The following is a 16,967-nucleotide window of genomic DNA, read 5'->3' as shown; positions in this document are numbered from 1 at the left end:
ATTCCATGTGGCAATCCCTTTGTTAGCCATTTATATTTAACATCTCCTTTAGAACTACTCCTATGATGGAAGAGATACACTCCTTATGTAAGAGAGGAGTAGACTGAGGATCAGAATGGTTAAGTAACTTAACTAAGATCACAAAACCACAAGGAGGCCAAGCTGGAATCTGAACTCAGATCTGACTCCATGGCTGCTATTCTTATCACAATGTCATGATTAAGAACATCAAAGGTGTGCTTTGCAAAGATATAATGATGATCTCCCTGGCTTCAGATACTCTATATTATCTGTCCTGGTGCAAATGGCCTCATGCTGTTCTTTCTTTTGATTTATGTCTGACATATATAATTTTCTCCCTTATTGTAAGAATGCTAACTCTCTTTTACTATTTTAAGTAGGCCTGGCAGAGGCAAAATGTGTCTGTCCTCCATTTAAGATGATTGCTTCTTAGCTGCTTTAAATCACTTTCTAGGATAACTGATCCCAAGCCCTCTGTATCCATGTGGAGACAATAATGATGATAATGGTGATAATAGGGTGATCATTTATCAAATACCTTCTATAAGCCACTAGATGTATTACATATATGGTCTACTTTATCCTCACTTGTAGACATTTCTTTTGGTTGCTCAGGACTTTTCCCACTTATTTTCTAGGTCTTAGGTAAATTTCAAACAGATAATATTGACTAATGGGTAAATGATACCTTGCTTAAGTGAGATACTTAGACATATATATTCACAAAAATGCACACTCAGAAGCTCTGATTATTTACATTGACCTTTCTACCTCTGGTCAAATATTGGCAAGGGTAAAGATGGGAATGAGAAAACCCAGAATGGTGACATGCCAAGGAGATTTTCGATATAGTCACGATGTGTTGGTTGGAAAATGACTTAACTACTTCTGTTAAGTGCTGAAAGGTTTGAAGTAATCTTATTAATTCATGTGATTACTTGTTATTATGCATCCTCAGTACCTAGAGCTACAAGAGGCATGAAGTTTATCTTTAAATGAATGCTTCTCAATTATGCAAACACCAATGTGTTTTGGTATAATTTTTCCTGTGGAGCCATTAGGTGGTTAATCTGTAGAATATGAGTACACCTCTTAAAGTACAAGTCTGCTTGATGACATCTGCAGTTTGCATTGTAAATGCATCAATAATAAAATGATTTTGCTGAAATCGTCTCACCTGAGGAACATTCATATGAAGTTTTCTCAATTTGTATACTCTTATCTAAATATAAGGCAAGGGCATGGGTTTTGATGTTTGTCTGATTTTTTTTTCTTAATTATTCAACACTTTGTTCCTCTCTGACATTGGGTTCAAAATAGAAAACAGAGAGACAGTGTTTTTCTGGAGGAGACAGGATGTATTAGCCAGCTGGGCCAACCTGTTTGTTTTCATTTGGGTTTGGATACATTTAAAAACACATTTTTAATGTTTGTTTATTTTTGAGACAGAGAGAGACAGAGTGTGAGAGGGGCAGGAGCAGAGAGAGATGGAGACACAGAATCCTAAGCAGGCCCCAGGCTCTGAGCTGTCAGCACAGAACCTGATGCAGGGCTCAGACTCAACAAGCTGGGAGATCAGGACCTGAGCCCAAGTAGGGTGCTTAACCGACTGAGCCACTCAGGTCCCCCTGGATACATATTTTTAAGTGACTTATATATTCTCTATGAATTTTCTCTGAGCTAAAATTGCCAAGTAGGTTTGTATGTACAAGCATGCGTGTGTATTTGTGTGGTGTATCTAGATGCTGCCTGCTTGAATGCTGTGACCATTGAACTTTCCAGAAGTGACTTACATCTGTATTTGAACCTACATAGACAAGTAGCTAATAGTGACTCTCATGATGGAGTGATTCTCATATTTTCCTGTTAGTAGGAGCCCACCCTGCTTTAAAGAGATCATTCACTACCACTTTATTTGTCCACTCTTGGTATCCTTGGAACTTTGGAAATATTTTTGGGTGTTTATATTCATGTTCTACTCAGTCCTGGTTGCCTTGTTTCAGAAATCTGTATCTCATTAGTATCTATAATCAACAGTGTGGTTAAATACTGTATTTCTAAAAATCAGTTCTTCTGCCTGCCATGGAATTTATGCTATAGAGATGTGATTTACTAGAACCCTGATTTTCAGCATGATGCTATCGGAGAAAAGCCAGAGGAGATGCTGAAGGTTTAAATTTGTAGATATAAATGTGTTGACAGAGTATGTGGAAGGGGTGTAATCAGTGGGAGCTATGTGTCCCTGACCACGTCTGGTGGGGTAACTTAATAGAGTAGTTGGAGCTGCTATAAAGAGCTGAATTCTCGGGAGAACAAGCTGATGTGACACAATACAGGTTAGCATAGCTCTCCATGTCTGGAAGGGTGTATTCTTTGGCAGGGAAGTGCATTTATAGTTGCTGCCATGGCCTCCGTCCATGCTTGAATTGATTTTCCCTAGAAATTTTTCACTTTTTCTCCCAGGTAATTCTACTTTGCATCATTTTCCGCCCTAGATAGAGTAAACTCATTTCAAGAAGGGAGAATTCCCAAATTGTAAACTTAGAAGTCAATTCTGGAGGAAGCACTGTGCTGAATTCTGACTGCCAGCTGCTGCTTGTATGACTTTGGGCTCATTATGACTTTCCCTCTTTTTTAAAATGGAACAGCACATATTTGTCTAAAATAGTTGAAACAATATGGGCGCCTGGGTGGCTCAGTCAGTTAAGCGTCTGACTTCAGCTCAGGTCCTGATCTCTCGGTTCGCGAGTTCGAGACCCACACTGGGCTCTCTGCTGTCGGCACAGAGCCTGCTTCAGATCTTCTGTCTCCCCTTCTCCCTGCCCCTTCCCTGCCTCTCACACTCTATCTCAAAAATAAACATTAAAAGATTATAAAAAAATAAATAGTGGAAACAATACAGAAGAGCAGGAAGTAGAAAGTGGTCCCTTCCGCCCTAGCTCCTCATTCTCCTTCTCTAGATGTAACCACTACCAGTCACTCGGTTTATATGATTCCAGACCTTCCACTATGTACATACAGGTTTATATACTTTTTATGAATAAAAAGTTGACTTTGCTACATACGTTTTGTATCTTGATCTTTACGCTCAAAAATATTTCTAAGATATCCTTCTGAATGAGTTTAATGTCATCTTTTTCATTGTTCTTATTGCATTCAAAGTGTTCTAGAATACAGTTGTATCCTAAGTTATTTGACTAGAAAATACTTGGGTGTCCTCAGATGTCCAACATTAGTAATAATACTACAATGAAGACAATTGCACATAATATCCTTACACACTTGTGAAAGTATTTCTGAGGAATAAATGGCTGCAAATGGAATTGCTGAGGTAGTAATTTTGCTCCTTAAAAATTTTGATAGATTCTGCTGAATTACTCTTCAAAAAGTTTTTATTGATTTATAATCCCTCAAAAGTATATATAAGAGCTGAATGAATTTATTAAATTGAACTCTATTTTTCTTTTGTATAAAATGGCACTAAATTACCTTTTTGTTAAGGTTAACCTGAGAATTAGATAAAATAACACAGGTAAAGTAGCTAGCACTGTGCCTGACCAAAAGTGGATACTTCAGAAATCTTTATTTTCTCCAAATGCCCCATTTTGCACAAAGCAACAATGAAGCAATTATTAAAGAAGTCCAATTTTCCCACCTGGGTCATACCCAGTGTTCTCAGCACTCCAGTATTCATACCTACATCAGTGCTGAGCTTCTTAATTGAGTAAGAGGTCTGGTCACTATTGTCTTTATACTGGTCATTATCCTTCTTTGCACATGATGCCCATTGTAATCAGAATTTAGGTATTTTAAAAGTATTTTGCAAATGTTTCCTCAGTCTTTTGTTGTGCCTCTTTGTTTCCATGTAATTTAGAGTTTTGAGACCTGGAATTCTATTTTGAGTGATCAAACATGAAAGTGCTCACATCTGTTTGGTTTGACAAAAAGTCATAAAGGAGGGTTTGAGAGATTGGTAGATGCTAAATTTTGATGCTCTCATTGTGTCTAAGCCATTCACTTATTTGTAGGAGGTCTCTGGGGGCATTCTGGCAATTCCGTTCCAGAGCGCCCACACTTCCATTGCGACCTCCTTCACTTTATATGGTTGTATATACCTCCCCTGTACTTCAGTTGATGCTTGATATTTGTCTGAGAAGTGAGATGTGATGCATGGCCATCCAGTAGAGGAGAAATGTCTTTCATATTTCATGCACATACAACTGAATCCAAGTTTACAATTTACCTTAGAGAAACATCCAGACCTGGATACTGGTAGTCTTCAAGTCTCAGTGGATTTTCTGTCTGTCAGTGTTCTGGCCCTCAATCATCCCTACAAGGTGCCCACCCTCCGGTCACCCACCTCATTTAAGCTCAGCTAAGCTTTGGACAGCTCTGAATATCCAGTGCATTTTATTTTATAATAGACACTTCTGCATTGCTTACTCTGTGCAGACACTGTTGTGGGCGCTTTATAAATATTAACTTATTTGATCCTTAATGGCTGCCCCTGTTTTTCTGATTCCAGCTCTTAAGGAAAGATAAAACATTTCTAATCCCTTGTCTGAAAACCAGCCTTCACATACCGGGTTCCCCAGGGCCTACTCTTTTTCAAATTAAGGAATTCCAGCTCACTCACTTGTTCACATACCACACGATTTTGAATTATTTTATATCCTGACCACTCTCCTCTGAATGTCCTCTGATTTGTTAATGACTCTCTCAGAGATTGCAAGCTGTCTGGTTCTGGCCCACAGATGTGTTTTGCTTGGCACACTTTTTTATTTATTTATTTTTCAATAAAACAGAAAAAGCAAGAGAAAATGGACCGCCTTTCCACAGGATATGCGTTCTCCAGCTCCAGGTTTCTATGTAGCACCTATTGTTTTAGTTATGGCTTCACTCAACTTGGCCCCTAGAGTTGTCTGAGTTTGAGACCCCTGCTGAAATACAATATCCAGAACTGAACTTAGATGCCATCTGGCCACAGCACAGTAGAGGGCATCCTTCATTCTACAGTGCTATTAATATTGTAAACTTGGATATATCTCTTACAACAAATTTTCTTGAAATGCATTTTTAACCCATATATCAGCCATTCCTCCACACCGCTTCTGAGGCTGGATTTAATCATTTTTACTTTCAGAATAAAAAATTTACTTGACCAAATCATTATTGAAGAGTATATACTTTCTTGGTAGTTTAGAGATAGAGGGGAAAGAGATGGTTTTAAAAACCCAGCCTTCCCCTTCAGGTCTCTTCTCTTAGCCTTACAGCTCTTGGGGTCTCCTATTTCCTTATCCCTTCTTTCAGCACCAGTGGTTAACTTGACTGCTTCCTGCATCCTTTCCCAGAATCCCCTCTCTGGGGCTTCTCAATCTTTTTCCTTAATCACACAGAGCAACTTAGTCCTGGGCTAGCTGTGCCAAACTTGGTGCTCACAACTATTGTCTTCCCAGCCAACATCAGAGCCTCTACCTATCAGGAACTACTTTCCAAAGAAGGCAGCAAGTGACTCTCATAACCAAATGTATTTTTTCCTACTGCAGTAAGACCACTTGTTTTAGAGCTAGGCAACATGTCCAATCCAGTGCTCTCATCTTACAGGTGGAAAAACCCAGATCCAGAAAGGTCACATTAGTTAACTACCATAATGCAGCTAATTAACAGGGAGGTAGATCATGGAAGCCAGCACGTCTGTATATATAAAATTGTGCTATATACGATGTTACTAGAAACTCTGTATTTATACATGAGCAGTCACTAATTCTATGTACAGTGAGTCTTGGGGCTATTATTTTAGGTTTGACCTTGTCTACACCAGAGTGGATCACTGCATTTCCTCTCCCCTTACACACACACACGAGTTGCTGTGTCTCAGCTTGTGGCTAAAAGGCTGCTGTATTCCTTTCCATACTGATTTTTGTCATAAAATGTCTTTGGATTTCCTGACAACATTTTGCAAAAGGTAAAAATTACAAAGTAAGCATTTCCAGCTACACGAACAGTGGAATCTAATGTAGCAATATTACAGAATGATGGGATTTTAGAGTTGTGAGACCTTATCTATCATCTAATCTGATCCTCCCCTGCTTTTAACCATGTGGAGATTTAGGTGCTGAAGAGATCAGCCTTCTCCGAGAGCCATAGAATCATTTAGTTTCGGAACCAATAATAGAACCAGGCTGTCCTAACTAGTCCAGTCATACAACTCCATACAACTTCCATGTAAAAACAAATAAACAACAAAGCCTGCTTCTCAGCATTGTTTTGTGTTGATTGATAGCAAAGGGGATCATGTGCCACTTACAGTAATCTCTTAAGATCTTATAATAATCCTTACATTATCCTGTTAAACTGGTTGTAGCTCTGTGCTTAATAGATTGAAATCTATTATTCATAATGCCATCTTGTTCTGTTCAAATAACATTATCCTTATAACTAAAATTTTATGGATTCATACTCCATTTCATAGCACAATGAGACAGAGTTTTTAGAACAAAGAGTTTTCATTTGTGAATTCAGTTCAGTAAGTATTTTGCAAGTACCTACTGTGTCCCTAGCATTATCTTTGGCCTTTGTGGTAATTCAGAGGCAATATATTGCACATGGCTTTTAGCCTCAGAGAACTAATATTGTGTTGTGGGTGTCTGGGTATCCAGAAACATCATGAGAATAATGTTCTTTCTAAGGAGGTGAAACAGTGTAATGGGTAAAGGCATGGACTCGAGGTCAGGCAGTGTTGGGTTTGCACCTTGGTTTTTTATTTACTAGCTGTGGTATCTTAGTTAACTCTCAGTGTCCTCATCTGGGGATAACAATAGCACTTATTTCATAGAGTTATTTCCAAGATTCTGTTAAAAGTCAAGACTGAAATCACTTAGCACATGCCTCACATATATTGCTCAAAAATGTTAGCTAAGGCCATCACTCACGCAGGTGGAGTCAAGATGGAGGAGTTCATGGGACAGCCTTGCCCTTGGTGAATTGTGGATAACTGTGGCAGGGCCTTTATTAGGGATACCATAGGTGGTGGTATCCTTTCAAGCAGTCAAAGGTTTTCAGAATTCTCCAGTGGGAGTAAACCAGTCTACGAGTGGGTTTTGACAGCTCTTAAAACCAGTGCTCCACGGTTGGGAAATTGAAAAACAAAGCAAAACAAAACAAAAAAACAAACAAAAAAAATGTGAGCCGATGTTTAAAATCTTTATTATTTTTATGCCCAATGAAGTCTCTTTGCTCAAAGCACGTTAGAAAAACCAAGTATCTCAACACATTTAGGGGAAGGAAACTTAGGCTTTGGATCTGAAATATTTAGATTTTATTGGTTGATTGACTACTGGTTGACTGATTGGTTGAGTTCTGTTTGTGTGGCTCAGTGTAGCCCATTTGCCCACAACAGCAATCTAAATTTTTGAGGAAGAATCCTAAGAGTAAAGTTGGGAATAGTAATCACTTCCCTGGAGCATTATCTTCAATGTAATTTTGAATTATTTGTTCTTGTGAGAAGTGTCCTCCAGATAGAAGTCTTCCTTCCTTTGACTGTCAGTGTTTCCTGTTCACAGCAGGTTCTCAGACAAAGGCATCCCAATTGGTTGTCAGTTACTGGTGTTCCCACCTTGCCTTATCTTGAACACCCTCTGTTGTTGCTAAAAAATTAGCCACTCAGAGGAATGCATTTGAACCAAATGGTACAAAGTGCTTTGGAAAGACCTAAAGCATTGTTTGTTGATCTAAGATAGTCAAATGAACTTCCTAATTACTTGCCAACTTTTGTTTGCTTCTTTCCAAGTTCTTTTGTTCCTCGTTATATATTTTTTTCTCCTTTTTTTTTAAACGGAGAAAATAAACCAAATATAGGGAAGGAGGAAAGGGCTTTAACAATGCATCTGTATAATCTGAAAGAAAAAGATTATGCCTAATTTGAATGAAATGTTTCTTAAACAACTTTGCAGTCAGACTATTAATAATCATTTTGCAAAGCTGGTGACAAATACCAGAGCACACTGGAATATTAGGGATCCGTGAATTGCTGTCAGTTTGAATTTGTATATATTTTCTCATAACTAAAATTACTCTGATTTAGTTTGCAGAGGAAGAAAATCTCCTGTAAAGTAACACTATTGTCAAATATATTTGTGTGAGACCATTTGCACATATGCAAAATTAGAGATCTCAAAACATTCTTGGATAATTAATACTAGTAAAGATCAAAGACTTGTCTAAAATAATCAATTAAGATACCTTTTCTAGAGTTGTCCAGATGTTTGCAACTATTCCCCAATTCTGTTTGCATGTTTTGATGGAGCTTCTTTCAGAAAATTGATCAAACAGAAGAGAATTCTGGTAATAAAATAATTGAAAATTTAAAAGGCTGAGAAAAATCACACAACTCCATTATATTAGAGTTGCAACTGTGACTTGTGAATGAACCCCACACCATTGTAAAAAATGAGAAAATATACACTAGAATCTAGAAACATCCTGAGTCCAAGAGAGAAGAAAAATTACTTCCCTATGAAAGGAAGCATTCCCACAAGTTATCAGCTCCCTGTACTCTGGAGTTTTTGGTCCTACAAATCTTTCCAGAGTCAGGAAGCATTGCCTTGTCTAGTTTTCCATCCTCTAGCTATTTTCTGACACAACCAATCCGATACCATTCTCTTTAATGCTTCTTTCTACGTAGTAACTATCACCAATTCCTCTGCTAATTCAAAAGGGTGAATGCAAAATAAATACGGTTCTCTGAGAGATTCTAGCTTACCTACAGTGCATGCCACTCAGTCAGCACTCTGCTCCCTCAGTTCTCCCCAACATGGCCCAGATGGCTCCTGAGATGACCCAAGAGCACACCGCACACTGGGGTAGGATCCAAGAAAAGGAGGAAAAGAGATAGGTGCTCAGGGATGTTTGTACCAGGACACAGTGCTCATTCGTCAGTGCCCTCCCTGGTTGTGTGGGACATGGGAACAGAGCATTCAGCTGTGCAGGGTAAATAGCAACTAGACTAGTGCCTGGTGCAACTAACCAAAGGTGGTGACGAGGCCCCTGAAGCACAGAGCTGAGAGGGAAGAATATTTACTCCAGTGCTCCTCTGCCTTACAAAAGAAATCTGAAGCTGAGACATACATTTATTTAATTAAATTAATTTTAAAAAATTAAAAAAAAAAACCAACAACCCTGGAACTATGATCCATGAGATATTCTATGTAATTTGTCTTAACCTATTTCAGGATATTTTTGTGGAGGATGATGGCAACAATCAAAATACAGTCCGAAATGGAAAGGACTTGAGAGGTAACTGAGTTTAGTCTTCTCACTTTATAAATGAACAACACTGGCCCTTGCATGTTATGGCCACGGTCCACGTACTGAGGCCCTGCAGTGCAGGTGAACACTAACCTTCTCACCACACACCGCCCCTTCTTCATTACCTAGGATATGTCTTTTTACACATTCATAGGCTCCATCTTCCTGCTTCAGGCTTGCAAGTTTCCATCCTCCTCTTCGGTTGTATTTCAAACAATGTACTGAGTGTGGCGATTGAATTATTACAGTTCTCTCTGTATTCTATGGGCCGTTTAAAATTGGCTTAGGTTAAAATGGGAAACTTCACACTAGTCGTAAGAAACTCTTAAGAGACACAGCAATTCAATCTGGCTCACGTAATAATAGCAATAAAGTAGAAATTGAACATTTTTTTTTCTCTCCCAACAAGCTAAAAACAATTTACAGATTTTCTTATTAATCCTCACAGAAGAGCTGTGACCATTTTCCTCACTGGAGACCTCAACCACAGAGGTCATGAGGCAGAATGCACAGGAACAGCAGGCTCTGGTGTGGGAATAAAGGATTTTGTTTCAGGGTCCCTTGGTGGTACTAATATGCTGTTTGGTCTGGTCCCTCTGAATTTCCATTCATTCATCATTTAAAAAAATTTTTTTTAATGTTTATTTATTTTTGAGAGAGACAGAATGCGAATGAGTTAGGGGCAGAGAGAGAGGGAACCACAGAATCCTAAGTGGGCTCAAGGCTCCGAGCTGTCAGCACAGAACCCGACACAGGGCTCGAACCCACAAGCTGTGAGATCATGACCTGATCAGAAGTTGGACGCTCAACCAACTGAGCCACCCAGGTGCCCCTTCATCTTTTTTTTTAATGTTTATTTATTTTGAGAGAGAGAGGGAGGGAGCGAGGGGGAGGGGCAGAGAGAGAGGGAGAGAGTGAATCCTTAGCAGGCCCTGTGCTGCTAGTGCAGAGCCCTACACAGGGCTTGATCTCACAAACTGTGAGATCATGACCTGATGACCTGAGCCAAAGTCAAGAGTTGGCCTCTTAGCTCCCTGAGCCATCCAGGTGCCCTGTAATTCACTCATTTAAATGGGAGGAGTTGGGCAAGGTGATTTCCAAGATGCCTTCATGGCAAAGTCTAAGAGATTTCACAGGGATTGGAATCCACAGCTTAGCTTTTCTCACTTTTGATACCCCTGGTTAAACAAGTTTTCCTTAAGGCTCTGTAAATTTACTGTTTTTCTAGATCTTTCCTGTTTACAAATTCTTTTTCTTCTCCTTTTCCTAAGAGGAACAGGAAAGAGAGTAATTCCTTTTTTGTGTCAGGAAGTGGCCCACCGATAGGGATGGAGAGGAGGAGGCAGTAAATGGACAATTACCTTATTTATCCCTGGTAGAAGCCTATTGTTCTTTGGGGTTTGAAGTTTCTTTCATGGCAATGTCACTCCCACCCTTTCCTCTAAGTCTCACATTCTACTTTTTCAGACTGAAAGCATCCATTATTTCTTCCAAGTTCTTTCTTCAAAATGTTTCTGCTCTTAATTAATCCTTCCTTACTGCTCTTAATTAATCCTTACTCCTCCACCCCAATAGTACCATAATCCATTTTAGAGGAAGAAGAGCCTTTTGTCAACCAAAAGCAACGTTTATTGTGGCTTTAATCCAATGTCCAGTTCTTCGGAGTCAGTGGTTTTTCTATCTGGATACATATTAGAATCACCTGGAAGAACTAATAAATAATACAGATACCTTTTCTACCCCAAAACAATTTAACCAGAATCTCTGCATATCAGAATTAGGCCTAAGTATTATTGCAAGGGTCCTAGCTGAGTTTAACATTCAACAGGGGTTGATAACCCAGTGCTCCCAGGTTTTGAAACACTTATTAGCCTTTGTTTATTCTTCAGCTTTAGTCCATTTTACTGGCTCCTTCTGGTCAATCTGCAAATGTGCTCAGCCTTCTGTTATCTTAATAAAACACCTTCTCTTGTCCCTCAAGCTATGATTCCTTGCATCCTCTTTCCTTCCCCTTCACCCTCTCAATTGTTCTGCTCCAGGTCAGTCCTGAAATAGCTTTCTTTGAGGTCACCACAATGGCCAAAATAGTCCCTCTGTCTTCATCGTCCCCAGGCTCTCTGCAGGGCCTGACATTCCTGATCATCATTGCCTCTATGACATTCTGTCTTCCCTTGGCTCCTGTGATTCTGAATTCTCTTGGTTTCTTTCCCAGGTCCCCAAAGTTTCCTTTAAAATTACACCTCTAAAGTGGCCCTGAAGTGTAGCTGCTTCTCACAGTTGTATCCTAGTTGCTTTTAAATTCTTGATTTGTTCTTTCCCCCAAAGTTATTGCCTAAGTTTAAATGATCACATTTGTGAAAATGGCTCTAAAATCTGCATCCCTCTCCTGAGTTGCAATTTATATTTCACAAGGAGACATTCTTATCTGGATGTTTTTCCTCCATTTTGAACTCATGTGTTCCAACTGACCTTCTCCTCTTCTACCAATTCCCTTCCTTCTCTGTGATCCCCCACTGAACTCCAACCAACACTCTCTTCCCACTTTTCTGGGCTTAAAAAGTCTGGTTATCTGTCAATTTTCTCTCTTATTCACTCCTCATATCCCATGAATCCCAAAATTGAGTCTTTCTTACCTTTGTAATTTTTAAGACATCTGTTTCCTCCTTTTCACTTCTAATTCTTATCCAAGCTCTTGTCTAAAGCCACAGATCAAATATCCAATCTTCTATTGCTGTCCCAAATTCCCAGTCAAAATTAGCCTTTCCTTTCTTGGTGGTCCCAAAGCACTTTGTGGGTCTAGTATGAGATTTAGCACATAATTCTCTTTAATACATCACTGTGTGTGAAGTTTTCATTACTTAATTATAACCTCTCATTGTCAGAGACCATATCATTTTGGATGGAGTTAATATTAAAACAACAGACTTACAATTTATCTGAGTAAAGAACACATACACACACACGTACAATACAGTGGAAATGGTTATGCACCATAAAGTTTAATGTGGCATGAGGCTTTGTGAACGCAGGTGATCCTTTATCACCATGACTAGTTTGGATTGATCACTCATCATACCAACACATACTTTATAAATGTCATTTCATTCAAAATCCCAACAAACAAGCAAGGTCAATGTTATGGGAATTCATTTGACACATGCAGAAACATACTGAAAACCTTAAGTGACTTGGCCAAAGAAACACAGCTAATAATGGAAGAACAGGGGTCAAATCTAGGTAGAGAACCTTAGAATCCTCACACTACATGAGTCCCTCAGATTAAGTCCCACCCTGTGTTCACATGCTGGGAGATGGTGGGCCAGAGAAGAAGAGCCTTGGCTAGAGAAAGTCTCAGAGATAGCAAAGAGCTGTTTTATTGCTGAAAAAGAGTAAAACATTCTGTTCTTTGTTTGGACTCTCGTTGTTGTTGTAATTTCCCAGGTGTAGAGTGAGCCTGAGTAGCGGGCAGTGTGGAGGGCTTTCAGTGGGCATGTGGGAAGTTACTCCCATGCTCTGCCAGCTCCTCTGGTCTGTCAGTCCACCACTCGTTTCCTCTCTTTCCTCCCTGAAGGCACTGTATCCAAGAAACACCCATTAAAACGACAAGAACCTTGGACTTGGTTGTATGTTCTGATCAGCTAAGTGCTGAGAAAGAATTTGTTGGATGGCCTTGTGAGGTCCCCTCTAGCTAACTTCCATCCATGTTAAAGTCACGTGCAGAGGGCAGGGACGTGTGTCCTTTATACAACCCCCAGATGCTGTTGGTAACTGAGCAGTACTTTCTTTTAAGGGGTAATCAGTATTAGTTTGCAAGCAATTTGAGGGCAAAGGAGCATGTCTTCTAGTCTTTTTATTAATCTTTTTATCTTACTAGGCTACTGACTCTGAATGTAAATTATACCTATTTCATGGAAATAGTGTGAATTTGAGTTATTTATTTTTAAGGAGAAGCAAAAGCTTAAGTGCCTTCTCTCAAAAGGGGCCCAATAATTGATTGTTTAAAAGAACTGAATTAAACTGATTTGCATTTGGGTCGCTTCTTAATCAGAGGAAAAGGAAGGAATTGTTTTTTCTTTTTCTTTTTAAAAAAATTTTTAATGTTTATTCTTGAGAGAAAGGGAGAGAGGGAGAGAGGGGAGGGGAGGGGAGGGGAGGGGAGGGGTAGAGAGAGAAGGAGACACAGAATATGAAGCAGGCTCTAGGCTCTGAGCTGTCAGTACAGAGCCCGACCCAGGGTTCAAACCCTCAATCCATGTGATCATGACCTGATCTGAAGTCGGATGGATGTTCAACCAACTGAGTCACCCAGGAGCCCTGAGGAATTGTTTTTTTCTAACAAATTCTATGCAACCTTGATAAGAAAAAAAAATTTTCTTTAAACATAAATTTTTATATATTCTCCAAATCATATTATGATTTCAAGTTCTATTTTGTAACTGTAACAACAGATGAGGAAAAGGCATGGTGTTTTGTTACCAATTGTAGTTTCAAGATCTGGTTCTGATAAATATTTCAGGTTTGAATTCTTATTAGAAGTTCATTTAGGGGCGCCTGGGTGGCTCAGTTGGTTGAGCAACCGACTTCGGCCCAGGTCACGATCTCATGGTTTGTGGGTTCAAGCCCCACGTTGGGCTCTGAGCTGACAGCTCAGAGCCTGGAGCCAGCTTCGGATTCTGTGTCTCCCCCTCTCTCTGACCCTCCCCCACTCATGCTCTGTCTCTCTCTGTCTCAGAAATAAATAAACATTTATAAGAAATTTAAAAAAATGTTCATTTAAATTTACCTGCAACCTTAATGGTCTGAAAGTTATTATTTTAAATGCACATTGCTTTGGAATTTCTTGGCAATGGTGATTAAGAGTATAGACTCCGGAATCAGGACTGGATCATCTGAGGTTGAATGAAGGCCTTAACACTAACTGTGTGACTTTGGACAAATTGCTGGACCTCTTTGTGCCTCAGTTTCTTTATCTGAAAAACAGACATAATAAAACCTACTTGTAAGTTTGTCAATGGGATGAGATAACATAGAACAGTGCTTGACTCATGAATAAGTAATCAAAATTTGTTAGCCACTATTAATTTTAATAATTTCTGATAAAACAGTTTGGCTCTGGCATATTCCTTTTCAACAGTTTCTTCCAATTATCTACTCTTTCTTCTCTGCCCACCCTTACTCCCTATCAAGTATTTACTCTTGGGTAAACTGATTTGAACAATCTCTTGGTACCAAAAGAATCTCTGAAGCTGATCAGAAAATGCTCAGTGCTGGGTGACATTCCTATTGGCAGCCAAGAGCTCTGTCCTTTCTGTCTCTGAGTGGCCTGCCCATGCATCTGCTTCCTTATTCTGCTTTTGACAGGTATTCCTAAAAGTCAGCATTGGCCAGTATCTAGTTCATCTTGCAGAATTTTTTCATCAAATCCTATAAGCACATCCGGACCAAGAGTAGCCCCAAACTAGATTTCTTGTTTTTGTTTTGTTTTGTTTTTCCTAGCATGGTGCCAGATGGCACTTATGTTAGGATAATAAAGGAAATCTGTTTTCTTCCTCCTTTTTTCTGTATCTGTCATAAATCTTAACTGACTTTGGCTGAATAGAAATTCAGAAGTTCAAGTTTCAGGTGAAGTTTCAGTTTGAATTTCACTTTAAATTTTTATTAAAATTGATTTGCTTTTGCAAATATGAATTAATTCAATGTCACTTTAGTGGAAGCTTGTTGACAGACAGTGATAAAGATCCAGCCAAGAGAACACTTTGGCATAGGAGAGTTTTTTTCTGCTTATCTTTATTGAAGAACTACCAGTAAGAAACCCCTTAGCTCCTATTATGCCTTTGAAATATGGATCACATCCAACTGCACTACCTAGCAAAGAACGAAATCTGCACACCATTAAAGGTGCTGTCAGAATTGACTGTGGTATTTATTCACAAATCTAGCAGACTACTGAGGCATAAAACGTGTAACTTATTAGGTCATTGCTTTCGAATACAAATTATAATAATTTCCCGGTAATAGAGCATTTGAATATCTACAATTTAAGGAGAGCAAACCCCAGGAAAATTACCATATTTGCTTGAGTTAAAATAGTTACAAACAACAACAAAACAGCAGCAGCAGCAGCAACAACAGCTTCTAGAAATGGAAGGACCTGTCATCCAAATTCTACCTCGACTGAGGAAAGGTGATTATATAGGAAAGTAGCCCATGTACTACATTGACGAGGTAAAGGCCGATTTGGGGAAAATGGGATGGCAAGGAAATAGAGCTTATAATGCCACTGATCTATAGTGGGTTGTGGAGAGTATTATGCAGAGAGAATTGGGACATAATTTATATTTTATCTGAAATGTGGTGTCAACCCAAATTATCTTAGAAATTGGCGGCAGAAGAATGGAATCATTTTTTGGTTTTGTTATTCAAAGGGTAAGACTGCAGAAAAAATAGAGAAACAATTTGAGGTTACGTTAAGGAATATATGTGAGGTCTGTTACAAAACTGTGTTCATTTGTGTGGCTCTCCTTTCCCTTTTACTACTTCTCAGTGTGGAAGCGTGTGCGGGGACACTGTCAAATCACTCTTCCATAGTTACCATTTAGAATCCTATCTGCAAACCTTGCTCAGCATCTGGATGAGGGCCAGCACTGTGCATTAGGGGTTTACTTAATGGGTAAGGAGAGAGAGCAGAGATAGATGTTAATCCACAGGAAAGCAGATTGCCCTGGTCAGCTGCTGGCAAGACCTTTGTATGTGAGTCATGTGCTTCCCTCTGTTTCCTGGGGTTCTAGGCATGACCCTTTTGGGACCTCACAGTCTCGGCCTGTACAACTGGGGCCTGTGCAGGTTGGTGCCTGAGCAGAAAATGTGTCAAATGGCCAGCAGGTGTCAACTTCAGTGCGTGAAAATTGAGGAGTCAGTCTGGCTTTCTCTTGAACCGCAGCTTTGCCACCTGCAAGTTGTGTTGCCTCAGTTTTCTCAAGTATAAAATGGAAATAAGAGGAGCCCTCATTTCTTGGGTCTGTTCTGAGCTGAAAATGAGAAAACGCATATCAAATGCCTAGCATAATACCTTGAACTTGCTAGGGGTTCACAAGCTACAGAAGATATTATCATGTCAAGTGCCTATCATGTAAAGGTCTTGTTAACAGGAACCATATGAAAAATGAACAGCTACTTCTCCATGGTTGTTGCCCCCAAATCCTCTCTGGAAATGTACATGTCTCAGTGAAACAATCTCCAGAAGGAAAGGTGATGTATTCGTAGTTAGGTGAGGCAGTGTGGCCTTGGATCTAGAGTCAGAGGCACTGGCTGAGAGGCTAGCTCTGCCATTACTTGCTGTGGAACTTGGGACAGGACATCTAGTGTCTTTGAGCTTCCATTTCCCTGTCTTAAAACTCCCATTTCATGAGGATGCCCACCACACAGTTATGGGACTCAGCTTAATTGAGCGTGAATTCCATGTGTAATGCACAAAATGAGGTAAGATGCTAGTTCACCAGCTATCAAGAGGCCCTCATGGCTCTCCTCAAAAGAAAGGGTGTCTATACCACTCTTGCATCCTAACTGGCTCTTTGTCAACTGCCCTCACTCTTGCTTTGTTTTTTGGGGAAAAATTCTTTTAAAGAATGGCCTGTTTCCTC

General features: G+C 39.5%; 1 protein-coding gene across 2 annotated transcripts in view; it reads right to left on the bottom strand.

Annotated features, from left to right (window-relative positions):
• The window catches only part of KCNMB2 (potassium calcium-activated channel subfamily M regulatory beta subunit 2), a 241,244-nt gene that overhangs the window by 208,307 nt on the left and 15,970 nt on the right, over window positions 1-16,967 (bottom strand). The window contains exon 1 of one of the 2 annotated variants that reach the window (XM_058730549.1): window positions 8,783-9,107. The exons of the other annotated variant lie outside the window; for it this stretch is intronic. Within the exon in view, the coding sequence (XP_058586532.1) occupies window positions 8,783-8,793 (11 nt within the window). The 5' untranslated portion in view covers window positions 8,794-9,107. Of the gene's footprint in view, window positions 1-8,782; window positions 9,108-16,967 lie in introns of those variants that run through there. 2 annotated transcript variants of the gene reach the window in all.

Source organism: Neofelis nebulosa, chromosome 5 (genome assembly GCF_028018385.1).
Source record: "Neofelis nebulosa isolate mNeoNeb1 chromosome 5, mNeoNeb1.pri, whole genome shotgun sequence".
NCBI lineage: Eukaryota > Metazoa > Chordata > Mammalia > Carnivora > Felidae > Neofelis > Neofelis nebulosa.
This window is presented reverse-complemented; position numbering and strand designations above follow the sequence as displayed.